Genomic DNA, 14,115 nt, shown 5'->3' on the forward strand with positions numbered 1-14,115 from the left:
GTCTATTGTGGCCATGCAAAGCATTGCGCTATTGAAACTCAGAACTACACACTGCAAGTCCCTTGTTCCAGGTCTATCTTGACTAAGAAACAGAGAGAGGGGCAGGGGAGGGGGACACAAGAGGTCACTGAGTTGCCACCAACAAATGATAATACTTCTTCAGTAGCAACAGGACCTCAGTGGAGAGTTTCTAAAACAACTGTTCTGGAAGCTGCTAGTCAGTGATCCACCTTCTTAAACTGGAGGGTTATTAGCAACAAATGTCAAGTTTGTGAACCAAGAGAATCACCAGTCACTCCCCTTAGAAAAGGAAGGGGATGTAAACACCAGGTGAATGAAAGAGCTTCCGATCAACAGGTCCAGGCTTGGTCTAACCACACTCACCAACACCTCAGCTCAATAGAGCTCTCTCACAGTTCTCTACAACACAGCACTCTTCCTGCATGGAAAAGGTTTGTTCCATCCCTTCTACTAGGTAACAGTATCTCTCTTCTGTCTGAAGAATCTCCTCTTTCAGCAGGTCTTCCTAGAGCAATTCAATTTGGCAGTGGTCACTTTAATTCTGCTAGCAAATGTATTGGCCCGCATTCTGCTTTCCAGCTGCTGCTGGCAATACCTCCACAGCTATCATACATGAATCAAATAAGTATATCTTTATTTATGTTTGTCCCATCTGCACAGATATAACAAAAGCTTCCAGAAACCTGCACAGATCCTCATCTTATTTTCTATTTTTCATAGCTCTTTGTGATCTCACGTATGAGCATCTGAAATGTAAGTCAGTCCAAAGAAACAGATGGAAGTCTACAATCGGGTCTTGAGAACCTGCCCACTATTTCTGCTATAGTCATGATAGAGCTCAGTTCCTGTGCGAGCCCCTCTCATTCTCCACCAGCCCCTTCTGTCCAATTGAGCCAAACATTAGAGGACACTGTAGCTCAAAGAAAATACATGGACATGTAGAAGAATGACAAAGCTCTGATGCTCTAGGAACTTAAGGAGTTTTGGTGGGTGTGGAATTGGAAAACTGCTTGCCTTAAGGAATTAACACATACTATACTGAGCACTGGGGGGCTTCCCTGGTATCTCAGCTGGTTAAGAATCCACCTGCAATGCAAGAGACTCCGGTTCGATTCCTGGGTCGGGAAGATCCCCTAGAGAAGGGATAAGCTACCCACTCCAGTGTTCTTGGGCTTTCCTGGTGACTCAGATGGTAAAGAATTGCCTGCAATGTGGGAGACCTGGGCTCGATCCCTGGGTTGGGAAGAAAGCTGGAGGAGGATCTAGGCAACCCGCTCCAATATTCTTGCCTAGAGAATCCCCATGGACAGAGAAGCCTGGCAGGCTACAGTTCACGGGGTCGTAAAAAGTCAGACACGACTGAGCAACTAAGCATAGCACAGCATACTGAGCACTGGGGCATTCCAGGTGGCGCTAGTGGTAAAGAACCCGCCCCAATGTAGGAGACATAACAGCGTGGGCTTGATCCCTGGGTCAGGAAGATCCCCCGGAGGAGATGAATTTAACAAACTACTACCTTTTATCCTCAAAACTCCATCATGAAGGTATCATCAGGAAAATGAGGCTTACAGAAATTATTTCCTTTCTGCAAGACTAGAGAACTAATTGGTTGTAGAACTGAGGTCTGGACTCTCAGACTACATTTTCTATTTTAAGAAAACCCAACAACTTTCCACTTTAGGTTCAACAAGGAGCATTCTTATGTTGTTCTGGAGATTATAGGGTTTAACTGATGCCATCACAGAGAATATCAATTTCAAGTAAATCTGAATTGGTTCTTACCATGGCAAATAGCCAGTGAGATCTGGGCTCACTTCTGCTCCTTTTGTGCAATACACAAACCCTCCCTCCACCTCCCACGGACACAAATCCTCTTCTGGTAGTTGCTGCATTCCACTTTAGTATTTGGTGAGCTATCTATTTCTACTTTCCAAGGGTAAAGGGAGGAATATTTTTATTTTAGCTCTGAGTACAAAACATCAAGCTATGTCCTTGGATATAAGGTGTTTATTTTCATTGCTGTTCAAATAGTTAAGAGCTTTGGCCAGGGTTTCAGAAATCCCTGTATTCCTTTTCCAGTTCTGACCCTGCCTGAGAGGCCTTTATCCACGATAACTTTAGAACCAGGGATAATAGTCTCTGAAACTCTCTCTAATAGGGAGGTTAGGAGGATCGCTGGGATAATGTCTGTAGAATAGTCCAAGCAGTTGGGAAATCAGACACTATAAATATAGTACATTGTCCTGAACCATCTACTTTTGTATATCTTTGCCAAAGACGGGGGGGATCTTGACCATTCACACCTGCAATCCTTCTTGCCTGAAAAATTCACATATTGTGGAAATGATGCAAAGACCCCTTACATGATGGTGGTGATAATCTGATCTTTAGTTGAAGTCAAATAATCCCTCCTATCTGTACATTCTTATAGCTTTGAGCTTAATGCCTATGATTTATTAAAAGATGTTTCTTCCATGTGAACGAAGGCTTCCTGAGAGATCTTTTCTGGTGTACTCAGCACTGAGTAATTTATCAATACAACTGGCTATTTGAAGGACTACCTAAATGAATGTATACCTAGATCCATTTTCTTTCTGTTTCACAAATTTCCTCAGAAATCTCTCAGGTCAGAAAACAGCCATTAAAAACGGTGCCTATTTTAAAGTAAATTTTACATCATGCAATGGAGTGAAAGCCCAGAGACTCTAACCATTTAAATAAATTCATCAAGTACTCATTCATTCTGTGCCAGGTGCTTGGAAGGGTATTGAAAGAGTTGATGAAACAGAATGCAAAGGTAATAAAATAATAGTCATAAATGGAATAAGTCATTACTCAAAAAAAGCTCACATGTACATTCACACACAATGTAGTAATGGTTAATATCAATAAGAATGCTGCAGTCTACTTATTGCATTAAGGACTTTATACATATCATTTCATCAACCGTTATAGATGAAGACACTAAGATACAAATATGTTAAATAATCTATCCTAGGTAACAGACCTATCAGGAGGTAAACCAAGGTTCATACTCACGTCTGTTTCACTCCAAAGTCCAAAATCTTTGTCACGATCCTCTGTCTCTTACTTGTAATCACACATGTACCATGTACATATATACATGCAAGTTTGTGTGTATGTATGTATATGCACAGGTATGTATGTACTATTTATCTACAATTGAATAGTATCTACCTTTTCACCTGACTGGCTGGGAAGACACCCTGTTCTAAGAGTCATGGTGGAATGCAAAATATTCAGGATTTAAATCTGCTTTATACACACAGCTCTAAAATGGTCAGGCTGGCAACAGTCTAGAGCAGCCTATACCACCATCTTATTCATCATCATGTTAACAGTTTACATTTATGGACATTTAGCAAGCAGCATGACTAAATGCTTTATGTGCATCATCTTAGTTTATCCTCACAATAAACCCATGAGGTAGTGAGTATCCCTGCTTTACAGGTGAGGGAGCCCAGTCTGAGGCTCTATTTTCACACAACTAGTAAGAACTGGATCCAGGATTCAAACTCACACATTTGCCTTAACTACACTCATCTTTGCCCAAAGTTTCCTGGCCTAACTGTTTAAAAAGCAGGCAGAATGTGGGCTGCTGCACCACACATGAGAGGGGCACTGACCTGTGGGCATTCTGCACGTGTGGAGGCACCCCTGGGAGCGACTGCTCGGCGGGACTAGTGTCCCAGCTCCCCCCCAGTCACATGGCCCTAATCAGATGTAAGCTCTCATTAGCGACATGTGGAGCCAAGTGACCCACTTTCAGGCCTGGTCCATGCAAACCTTCCCCACTGCCCCTCCACCCACACTCTCTAGGGGCTGCCATCAGGAAGAGGAAGCTGTAGTCCCACAGAGAGGCAGAGCCATAAAATGGCAGAAGGCTTAAAAAAAAAAGTGAAAGTGTTAGTCATGGTATCTAACTCTGTGACCCCATGGACTATAGCCCACCAGGCTCCTCTGTCCATGGAATTCTCCAGGCAAGAATACTGGATTTGGTTGCCATTCCCTTCTCCAGGGGATCTTCCAGACCCAGGGATCGAACCCACATCTCCAGCACTGCAGGCAGATTCTTTACCATCAGAGCCACCAGAGTGGCTCTAAGTTACAGCCCTCAAATCACCCAGGGAGGAAAGAACTCACCACACAGGACATTGGCTGAGAAGGAGAAAGAAATTCCTACTGTGTTAGCCCACTAGGATTTTATAGTTTATTTACTATCAGTTCAGTTCAGTTGCTCAGTCGTGTCCGACTCTTTGTGACCCCATGAATCGCAGCACGCCAGGCCTCCCTGTCCATCACCAACTCCCAGAGTTCACTCAGACTCACGTCCATCGAGTCGGTGATGCCATCCAGCCATCTCATCCTCTGTCATCCCCTTTTCCTCCTGCCCCCAATCCCTCCCAGCATCAGAGTCTTTTCCAATGAGTCAACTCTTCGCATGAAGTGGCCGAAATACTGGAGTTTCAGCTTTAGCATCAGTCCTTCCAAAGAACACCCAGGACTGATCTCCTTTAGAATGGACTGGTTGGATCTCCTTGCAGTCCAATAAGAACTAGCGTTTATCCTAGTGATATTAACTAATGGCTAAAACGTACTTCCTGTCTTTTACTAAGCATCTGACATCTACAGAGAAACATGTTGAGTCTGGAATGGACACTGTCCTGCTGTAACTATAGAGATCCAACTCTATGTACAGATGTAAATGAAAGTACCAACTGGAACTAGAGTTTACAACATGATTTTATCCACATTATTCATCATTTCACCATCCAAAAAGCAAGAGAGGTATAAAGGGTTATCTCAACTTAGAGATGAAGAAACCATGGCTAAGAACGGCACATTTTCCATGTTCACATAAATAATCGGTGGCAGGACCAAGACTTTGGCCCAATCTTCTTACCCAGCGCCCAGTTCCTGCTTTACCATCCAACCTGATATCCTTTTATGGACCAGGAAAGAGCTACTTCGTCTCTGCTCCACTCTTGGCACATGATACAGTTGAAATCTTAATTACTAGGTATAAAACCTTAAGTTTTTTACACTCAATTACAAAAGGCATGTATCCCTGGAAAGGTTAGTCAAAGATGAGCATTAACAATGAAGCATTACTAAGCATTAGATCTAGAGGAAAAATTTGGGTCATGGAAATCAGAAAACAAAGGGAAGCTGATATAGGTGGAATATCAGGAAATAGGCAAGAAAAGGAACCCAAAACAGGAACCAATTTCACCTAATTTTGCTACTGAATATTTCTCCGGCCTTCTATGTTCCCCAAACCACACCATTTCGATCTACAAGACCGTCACATATCACAGCTTGATAGTCTTACTGCTCACAGAGTCAGAGACCCACATTGGAATCAGATTTGAAAACTTCCTCCATCCAGTATTTAGCAAGCACTATTACGTGCCAGGCTGGGAGGCAGGTTACAGTGATGAACAAGAGGTAAGTGGTTCTTAATTCTCTGGAAGTTTTGCTAATTAACAGTTTCTGTGATCAAGGAAAAGTCACTCGACCTCTTCGAGCTCCAACAACTACAAAAGTTAATTCACTGGCAATTCCTACAAGAGGGTGGTGTGACAGAGAGGATTCAAAGAGCAGATGTATGTGAACTTGCTCCACAAAGGGCTGTTTAATCCAAGTGTTTGCTTAATATTGATGTTGCCTACCACATGGATACCACAAAACACTTACTCTACACAGACCACTAGCTAGGGGGTGTTGGGGGGTGGAGCTTCTGTTTCTCTTTTTCCTGCCCTCTGTGGCCCAGCTGCTGTTACAGCCTTTGATCCCCAGGACACCTAAAGAAAGATGAAGGGCCATTGGACCAAATGAAGTCATTGGATATACCAGGGGTTCCACAGTGAAACATCAAGTTATGTCAAGTGAAGCAGAATTTTTCACCCATTCATTTAACAAGTATTTACTGAGTACCCTGGCTTCACAGTGTTTCTGAGTGAGGAAGCCAGGAAAAAACATTTTAACAGTTGACTTGATTTATTTCAAATTGTATTGGAGCTTGAGGGATACAGAATTCTGAGAGACAACCATGTGAGAAAAGACCTACATGGGTTAAGCTGGACTGAATAAGGTCTCTGTGAAAAAGCGGGACTCTGGTGGACAACCAGTGAGTAAAAGAGTCCAGGCAGAAGAACCCACACGTGCAGGTGCCCCAAGATGAAGAAGAATTGAGTGTGTTCAGGAATGGAAGATTTCTGATGAGCTTCACAGAAAGAGGCTATGAAGTAAGCAAGGTTAGTGGAAGCTACTTATCTAACCTCGCAAATCACTTGCTCTGGAACTTCTCAGAGCCTTATGCTAACGTTATCACAAGGCCTGGAATCAACGTTGCCAGGAGAAATATCAATAACCTCAGATATGAAGATGACACCACTCTTATGGCAGAAAGCAAAGAAGAACTAAAGAGCCTCTTGATGAAAGTGAAAGAGGAAAGTGGAAAAGTTGGCTTAAAGCTCAACATTCAGAAAACTAAGATCATGGCAACTGGTGCCATCTCTTCATGGCAAATAGATGGGGAAACAGTGGAAAGAGTGACAGACTTTATTTTTTGGGGCTCCAAGACCACTGCAGATGGTGACTGCAGCCATGAAATTAAAAGGCACTTGCTCCCTGGAAGAAAAGTTATGACTAACCTAGACATCATATTAAAAAGCAGAGACATTACTTTGCCAAAAAAGGTCAGTCTAGTCAAAGCTATGATTTTGCCTGTAGTCATGTATGGATGTGAGAGTTGGACTGTGAAGAAAGCTGAGCGCCGAAGAATTGATGCTTTTGAACCGTGGTGCTGGAGAAGAATCTTGAGAGTCCCTTGGACAGCAAGGAAATCCAACCAGTTCATCCTAAAGGAAATCAGTCCTGAATATTCATTGTGAAGGACTGAGCTGAAGCTGAAACTCCAATACTTTGGCCACCTTATGCGAAGAATTGACTCATTTAAAAAGACCCTGATGCTGGGAAAGATTGAAGGTGGGAGGAGAAGGAGACGACACAGGATGAGATGGTTGGATGGCATCACCGACTCAATAAACATGGATTTGAGTAAACTCCGGGAGTTGGTGATGGAAAGGGAGGTCTGGCGTGCTGCAGTCCATGGGGTCGCAAAGAGTCAAGACACGACTGAATTGAACTGAACTATCATAAGGCTCTAAGGAAAGGTTCCAGAGTAGAGGTCCTCCCAATGTTTAAGTTGGACCTCCAAGATCAATGGGCCCAGATATTCGAGGAAATGTTCTCCTAGAGGGTTGATTGTTCTATTAGTTCTGATTCTTTCAAGACACAGGTGACTTGAAATGGGCATCACTGCTCGTTTTCTCACCAGGCTGCTGACACCTCAGCTAATTATTTGGAGTGTCTGATATGGCTCCCTGAATCCTGGCAGGACTCATTTTGCAAAGGAGGAGATTTCCACACATGGGCTGGCGTATGAGCCCAGGCAAGTCAGTTACATGTTCAAACTGCCAAGGAGACTGTGTGAACGGCTGATTTTCAAATGATTAAATTCAACAGCGATAACCACCCATATTCTCACTTCCTGGGTCATAGTCAGGGAAAATGGGGAAAGAACAGGATACTGCTTTTAGCCCTTGTCAATAGATTTACCATGAGATATAGACTTGAAATAAGAATGACTCTTCAGCAGCAGGAAAAAAAAAATGCCTCATGTTGCTTTTTTAGGATCAGATGGCCTATTTCTTCCTTTTTCTGTTGTGTGGGAAAATGCCTAAAATTTGCTTTACTTTTCTGGCACTTTATGAATGAACACTTTAATTGGTACACTGGAGAATACTGGGTTCTTCACCTTTAAGATACTACCTGGATTCTTAACTCACTGTAATCCACGTCATGCTCTGCAGTTTACAGCCTGCTGGTTAGCTTATGAATCACACAGATAATCATGTAAGTTAAAAGCAATTTTACAGAAACAGTACAGGATTCTTAAAAAAATTGCCAGTCTTTTAAATAAATCTATGGCACCACTATCATCTCCGTTTCTCTTTTAATAACCTCTTCAAACATGCTTGCAAAGGATAGTTTCGAACAGCCAGCCCCTCTTTCTCCCACATCCAAAAATTCAAAATCAGATCAGATACTACGATAGATACTTTTTACCCATTCAAAAGTATTTCTGAAACCAGAAGTGGCTGTGTTTATACATGAGGGATGTAGGTTTGGACCCAGAGAGAGTTAAATTAATATCCTGGCTTTACCAGTTCAACTTACAGTACATCTTCATTTGCCCAGTAACACAATCTATAGCCAACTGCTAACCAAGTCAATATGTGGTAAGACTAACAGCCACCCTAACTTGCCTTGATAATTATTCTCCTTTAACTGACATAATATTCAATATACTGTTGTTGAGAGCAATAATGCTAAAATTGATGCCTTGAGGGCTACAAGACAATTGAGTTTTAGCCAGATAAAATGACTTGTACACTAATAGTGCATTATAGGTTTCCACAACCTTTGGATGCACATTTTACAGTCTACCTGCTCAAATATGTTACATGTAATTATATTCAAAGTCTTTTGAGCATACCTTATCATTACTATATATAATTTTAAAAATACTGGCCAATAATCAAACAACATGGCTTAAGACAAAAAAGGTTTATTTCTAAATAGCCTATTTTTTTTTAATGAAATGATCATTGTCTCACTACATAAGTAACAGCGTTATGTGCTTCAACTTCTTGCTTTTTTCTTAAACTGAGAATTGTTTTCATAAGAAACAAGTAGATGATAAATGCTGAATAACAAAAAGCATCATTTAAATAAAATTCATATTACATCAATCCTACCAATAAAACAAGACAGAAACTAAACATAGTGTTCCTCTAATGTAAAAATCATCTACAATTTTCTCAAAATGTCAATTTTAGACTCTGATAAAAAAATATTATATTAAATTTGAGACTTTGTCAAAATTGCCATGAAATTAATGAAAATTACCTATAATTTAAGAGTCACAAAAATTGAAAGTGTTTCTTCTATGTAGTACTTCACTCCCAAATTAGAGACTATAAATATTAGTTAATGGCTTTGATGAATTTTCCTCTGAAATTTCATTTCTCTTGTAATTTGTATTTTTAAATCTGAGGCCTTCATACAGAACAAAATGTGGAGTATGTTTTCTATGCCTGTCCTAGAAGTTATGGTGAAATACTGAGGAAAAATTAACACCTCAGTAGTAATTTCAAGTAAAACACAGAACAGGCACTGTTCGAGGCAGAACAATAGGGTTACACCCCAGGACAACTAGCAGACTCTGTGTTTATTGCCATCACAGTGCCATGGTACACTGGGCTGTCATGATGGCGAGTCATCACAGTCATGCACGTATCCACGTGCTTCCATAAAGAGGCCACACGTACGGTCCAGGTAACTCAGGCAAAAACAGACACGTAGAGCAAAAGTAAAGCATCGGTGTCAGAACTAAGCATCACAGTGAGGCAGTAAAATGGGAACAGGTTGGGGAATATTACTCTAATTTTTTAATAAAGGAAAGAGCGCTTAGCCAAGTTGACAGTTCCATTCGAAACGCTGCAAGAGGTTTGTTCCTTCCTGTAGGGTAAAATCCATCCCAAACGGACATTACTAACCCCATGCGGAAACCACTGGAGAAAGACACGGCACTGTGTGCACCTCTAGGCTGGCAGGAGCAGGGACTGTGAATCTGCTTCCACGCTTCGTTCTTTCTGGCCTCTTTCTCCTGGACCCCCTCAGGTCCCCCTGACCACCCAGGACTTAACTCTCCACTCACCCCAGTGAAATGTACCCATCCCGAGGCAAATGAGATAATGCTTGTGAAAGTCTTCTATAAACTGAAAACGTAATATATAATTATTCCTGTTATCAGCATCATCTCATCTTCTGAGAGCCAAATTCCCCGTGCCTTCCCAAGTTGACATCTCACTACAAAATGATTCTACGCTAACCAAGCAGTCACTGGAGCAGACAGGTGATTCTACCTTCTCCGACCTTCCCTCTTTCTTTACTTCCGCACAGCCCTCGGTCTGCTCACTTGCCCTGTCTAACACCTGGAGAACGATAGGAATGTGTGTGTGTTCATGCTAGGTTAAAGCAAGGGCGAAATTCTACCCCCCTCAACCCTCACTCATTACACACCAAGCTGGTAGCCTTACACACATCACAGGCTGGTTTGGGGAATCAACAAGCCTGGCAGAGCCAAAACCATTTTTTTTTTTTTTTGAAGGGGTCAGTTCTCCTGGTATTATTCCCCATGAGAAATTTCAAAACATTGCTTCAGATTCTACCTTCTCCAACTGCGATCTCCTTTGGCAAGAGGGAGTATCTCTTCATCGTCCAGTGTGGTCTTTTTGGATCCTGGGGTCTCCCAACATGCCGCTTTCAACATTTACCCTTCAAGGGTCGTAGGAAGACAGACGGCCATAAAAACATTTCAGAGGCAAAGTACACAATGCATAACGACTTAGGAGATACGGCAAAAAAAATAAAAATAAAAAAGACAGAAAACGCGAGGAGCCTAGGGGTATGGGGAGTGGAGGCTGCCGGCCTTCAGAAAAGTCTCTTACCAGACCCGAGATGCCCTTGACACAAAGAAGGGGCTCAAGCAGGAGGAACAGCTGCTGTGAAGGCCAAGTCTGTAACCAGGTCTGCAGGTTTTGGAATGCAAGGGTTTACTGGTTACAAAAGCAGAGAGTTTACTACAGAGGTTACACAGTTTTTCCTCTGATTTGGATGAAGCAGCAATAAACGGTTAGGGTGCAAAGACCACCAAGGAAGTACCAAACCTACCAGGTTAAGTGTGAGAACGAACTCTGCTAAACCCAGATGAAGAGCAGTCTCAGACTGCCGCATACCCATCACCCACCTCTGAGCCCTCCCTTTCAGAGGAGGCTTCCAGAAGACTCAGGGAAGCTGGGAGGCCCATGTTGTAGGGAAAGGGAGCTGAATTCAGACGAATGCAAACAGAGCAACCCTAAGCAACAGGCTACCATCTCCCTTCTAACGTTCACCACGGAGCCTGGGCGCCGCCGGCTGGCAGACAGTTCCTGCTTTCCAATCCCCTGCCCAGCCCTCCGGAAGGACCACGTTAACCAGAATGGGGCATGCATGCCTGGGCCTGCAGGGGGTGGGAGGGCAGGATTGGCCCAGGACTCCTACCCCGGCCCTCCTCCAGCTGGCCCCAAGACACCACTCTGGCGCCTCCCCCTACCTGAAGGATGTACCCCCGGACGTAGTCGCGCAGCGTCCAGCCCAGGCCATGCAGGATGTGGAGCACCTCCTCTTGCTTCAGGACGCTGAAGAGACGGTCCAGTAGAATCTTGAGCCGCACGGGCACCGCCTGCGTGCCGTAGAGCATCAGACTGCTGATGTCGAACACCACGTTGGACTGCACGATCTCCACCTGCGTGGGGTGGTACAGGTGCTGCGTGCTGAGCTTATCCAAGGCTGCGGTGGTCCCGCCGGAGGTCCAGGGGCAGCGGGAAGGCAGAGAGAAAGAGGAGAGGGCGGAGATAAAAGAAAGGAGAAGCCAGTTACTGCAAGTCATGGGGGGCTGGGTCTCCATTTCTATACCTGGAAGATAACCGAAACAGGACGGTGTAATGTGCACAGCGCTCGTCCCACCTCCTCCCGACTTGGTTATGTTTCTGTATTCCATGTGTTTATAAAGTCCAGACAACAGCAGACACAAAACACACTTGTTTGCAGGAAGAGAGCCACCACGGAGGCTTCTAAATGACTGTGGCTGGCACTAAAAACCCAATTAATTTGCTAATTGAACTAGGACTCAACCCAAGTCACCATGGTGTCGCCCGTCCCTGCACCAAGAGGAGGAACACATACACAGCTGCCAACTCAGGCCCCAACTGAACATTCAACCAGCATCACTGTTCTGAGTAAGATTCACCCCTTAACATACCTGGATGGCTTAAAGAGGAAGAGGAGGGTGTTCTTTGGACTTATAGGGGTAAGAGGTTAATCCAGAGGGAATAAGAAAGGCTGACCTCTGGGAGGCAGATGGGGGCTGGTCATTTACCTTAAGCTGAATTAGCTAAGAGGAATTATTCCAAGACTCAGTTCTCCAAAATTCCCCTCTTGTTGTTTACCCGTTAGTTTAGTGTTCTCTAAGTTATTCATAAGAAATTAACAAAAAAAGAAATTCAGGTCATAAATAGGTACTTTTATTAGCAGCTGTGATAAAGGGTTTAGTATGAGATGAAAATAGAAAAAAATGACTAAAATCAAAGTATGAGAATTCATGTGTATTTCAGCTGTATCATCTCAGCATAGAAAACTGAGGATGACCATTCTCAGAGTAAATATGTTCAGTGGAACTAATATTTCAATATTTAGGCCTTTTTCTCCTCAAATTTGAGAAATCACATTTCTGCCCTAGCTCTGAAAGCCAGATAAGGCTATTCATTCTCATCCCCATCCTTATCTGAGTTACTGAGAACCCTACTGCAGATAAACATTTTTACTCAGTTTCTCTAGAGTGACCCATTAAGATACAGCATTGTCCCATCCACAGGGCTCAAAGAGATGCTGCAAAGATGACTGCGATAATGAATGAGAGGTCCTGTGAACCGAAGAGAAGGCAAAAGCACCGGATTAGCTACCAGAGTTATACAGGTATGACCTTCTAGAGATTTAAAGAGAGAAACATGCGAGCCTGAAAGATGCTCACCTAAGTGGGCGTCAGACAACCACCGGGCTCAAATCTACCTAATTCTACCGGCAAGCACCCAAGGTTTCTGCAAGTTCTAACCACTGTCTGGTCGAATGCCTCAATCCCCTCAATTCCCAATAACCTTCTCCCTGAGCAATGCAGGCTACCATAGGTGCATTCACTGAGCAGCTCCTCTTTTAATACACCAGTATTTCTGCATATTAATACAAGTATTTAAAAGTGCACACACACACACAATTTTTCGTGTTTCAAATGTACTTTTTCAGGGCTCCTCCTCCACTCTCGTTTCCTCCTGACTTGTGGTCACTGGAGAGTTCACGTACTCTTGATAAATTGCCTTCTTACATCCACAGTGTAAAGGCCCTTATCATTTACCCGCTGGCTTCATTCAACACATTTACTCCCAGGAATACTTTGTCAAAGAGTTCGGGTTTCCTCATACTTCATTTCTTGCAGCTGATTTGTCTGATCTTTCCTATTCTAGTGGTTAAGTCAACTTTGAATAAATAGCTTTAAAAATTAATTTAACGTTTTAGAAAGATAAGGGATTCACAAGCCTAGGGACTGAAGTCTTCTCTCACTCCACAGGGCATTTAGACGGCAGGAAAGAGGCATTATCATCCCTGTTCTTCTTCAAGTACAGCTTAACTACTCATCTTCTGAGCAGTGGCTGCTCTGCTTACAGAATCCAGCATCCAGCTTGGGTGGAATCTGTTCCTCCTCCCTTTCCCTTTATCAAACTCCTCGTATCAGACTCCTTCACAAAATACACTGCTGTGACCACAACAAATATGAAATTGGGAGAGTGGAGTAGAGGGGGCATAAAGTGCAACCAAACCTGATTTCTGTCCATGTGACTGGCACCTTGTTATCTACGCATTGAGTATATATATGTAGGGGTGTGTGTGTTCTAGGGCCAGGTGTAAAGTCTCACCCCTCTCTCTTCCCACTCTTTAAAAAGGGCTGGCAGTTTTAGAGGATGAAGAGAACTAAACGTTGAGGGTACAAAGAGAGGCTGTTCAAAGAATTGAAAAAACACAGGTAGAACAGATAAGGCAGAAGTATATCCCTAGATACGCTTATGAGACCATCAGAGAGTAAGAGTATTCAAAGGACATGACTGGGGACTTCCCTGGTGGTTCAGTGGTTAAGTATCTGTCTTCCAACAAGGGGGTGTGGATTCCATCCGTGGTCTTAGGAAACTAAGATCCCACATGCCGTGGGGCAATTAAACCCATGCGCTGCAACTAAGACCATGCAGTCATAAATAACTGAACAAACATTTTTTAAGAAAATAAAAGGACGTTACTGATTGTTTAGCATGCCACATGTCCAGAAGTAAGAATTCTGTTGTAAGCCATGTAACGAGA

The 14,115-nt window shown here is 43.2% G+C and overlaps 1 protein-coding gene across 12 annotated transcripts in view; it reads right to left on the reverse strand.

Moving 5' to 3' along the window:
* The window catches only part of BNC2 (basonuclin 2), a 479,688-nt gene that overhangs the window by 127,635 nt on the left and 337,938 nt on the right, over positions 1–14,115 (reverse strand). For all 12 annotated transcript variants that reach the window (XM_010857048.1, XM_010857047.1, XM_010857043.1 and 9 more), the window contains one exon: positions 11,267–11,502. In XM_010857048.1, coding sequence (XP_010855350.1) covers positions 11,267–11,502 — 236 coding nt within the window. The remainder of the gene's footprint in view (positions 1–11,266; positions 11,503–14,115) is intronic.

The sequence above is a fragment of the Bison bison genome, unplaced genomic scaffold (genome assembly GCF_000754665.1).
Source record: "Bison bison bison isolate TAMUID 2011002044 unplaced genomic scaffold, Bison_UMD1.0 scf7180017864376, whole genome shotgun sequence".
Taxonomy (NCBI): Eukaryota; Metazoa; Chordata; class Mammalia; order Artiodactyla; family Bovidae; genus Bison; species Bison bison.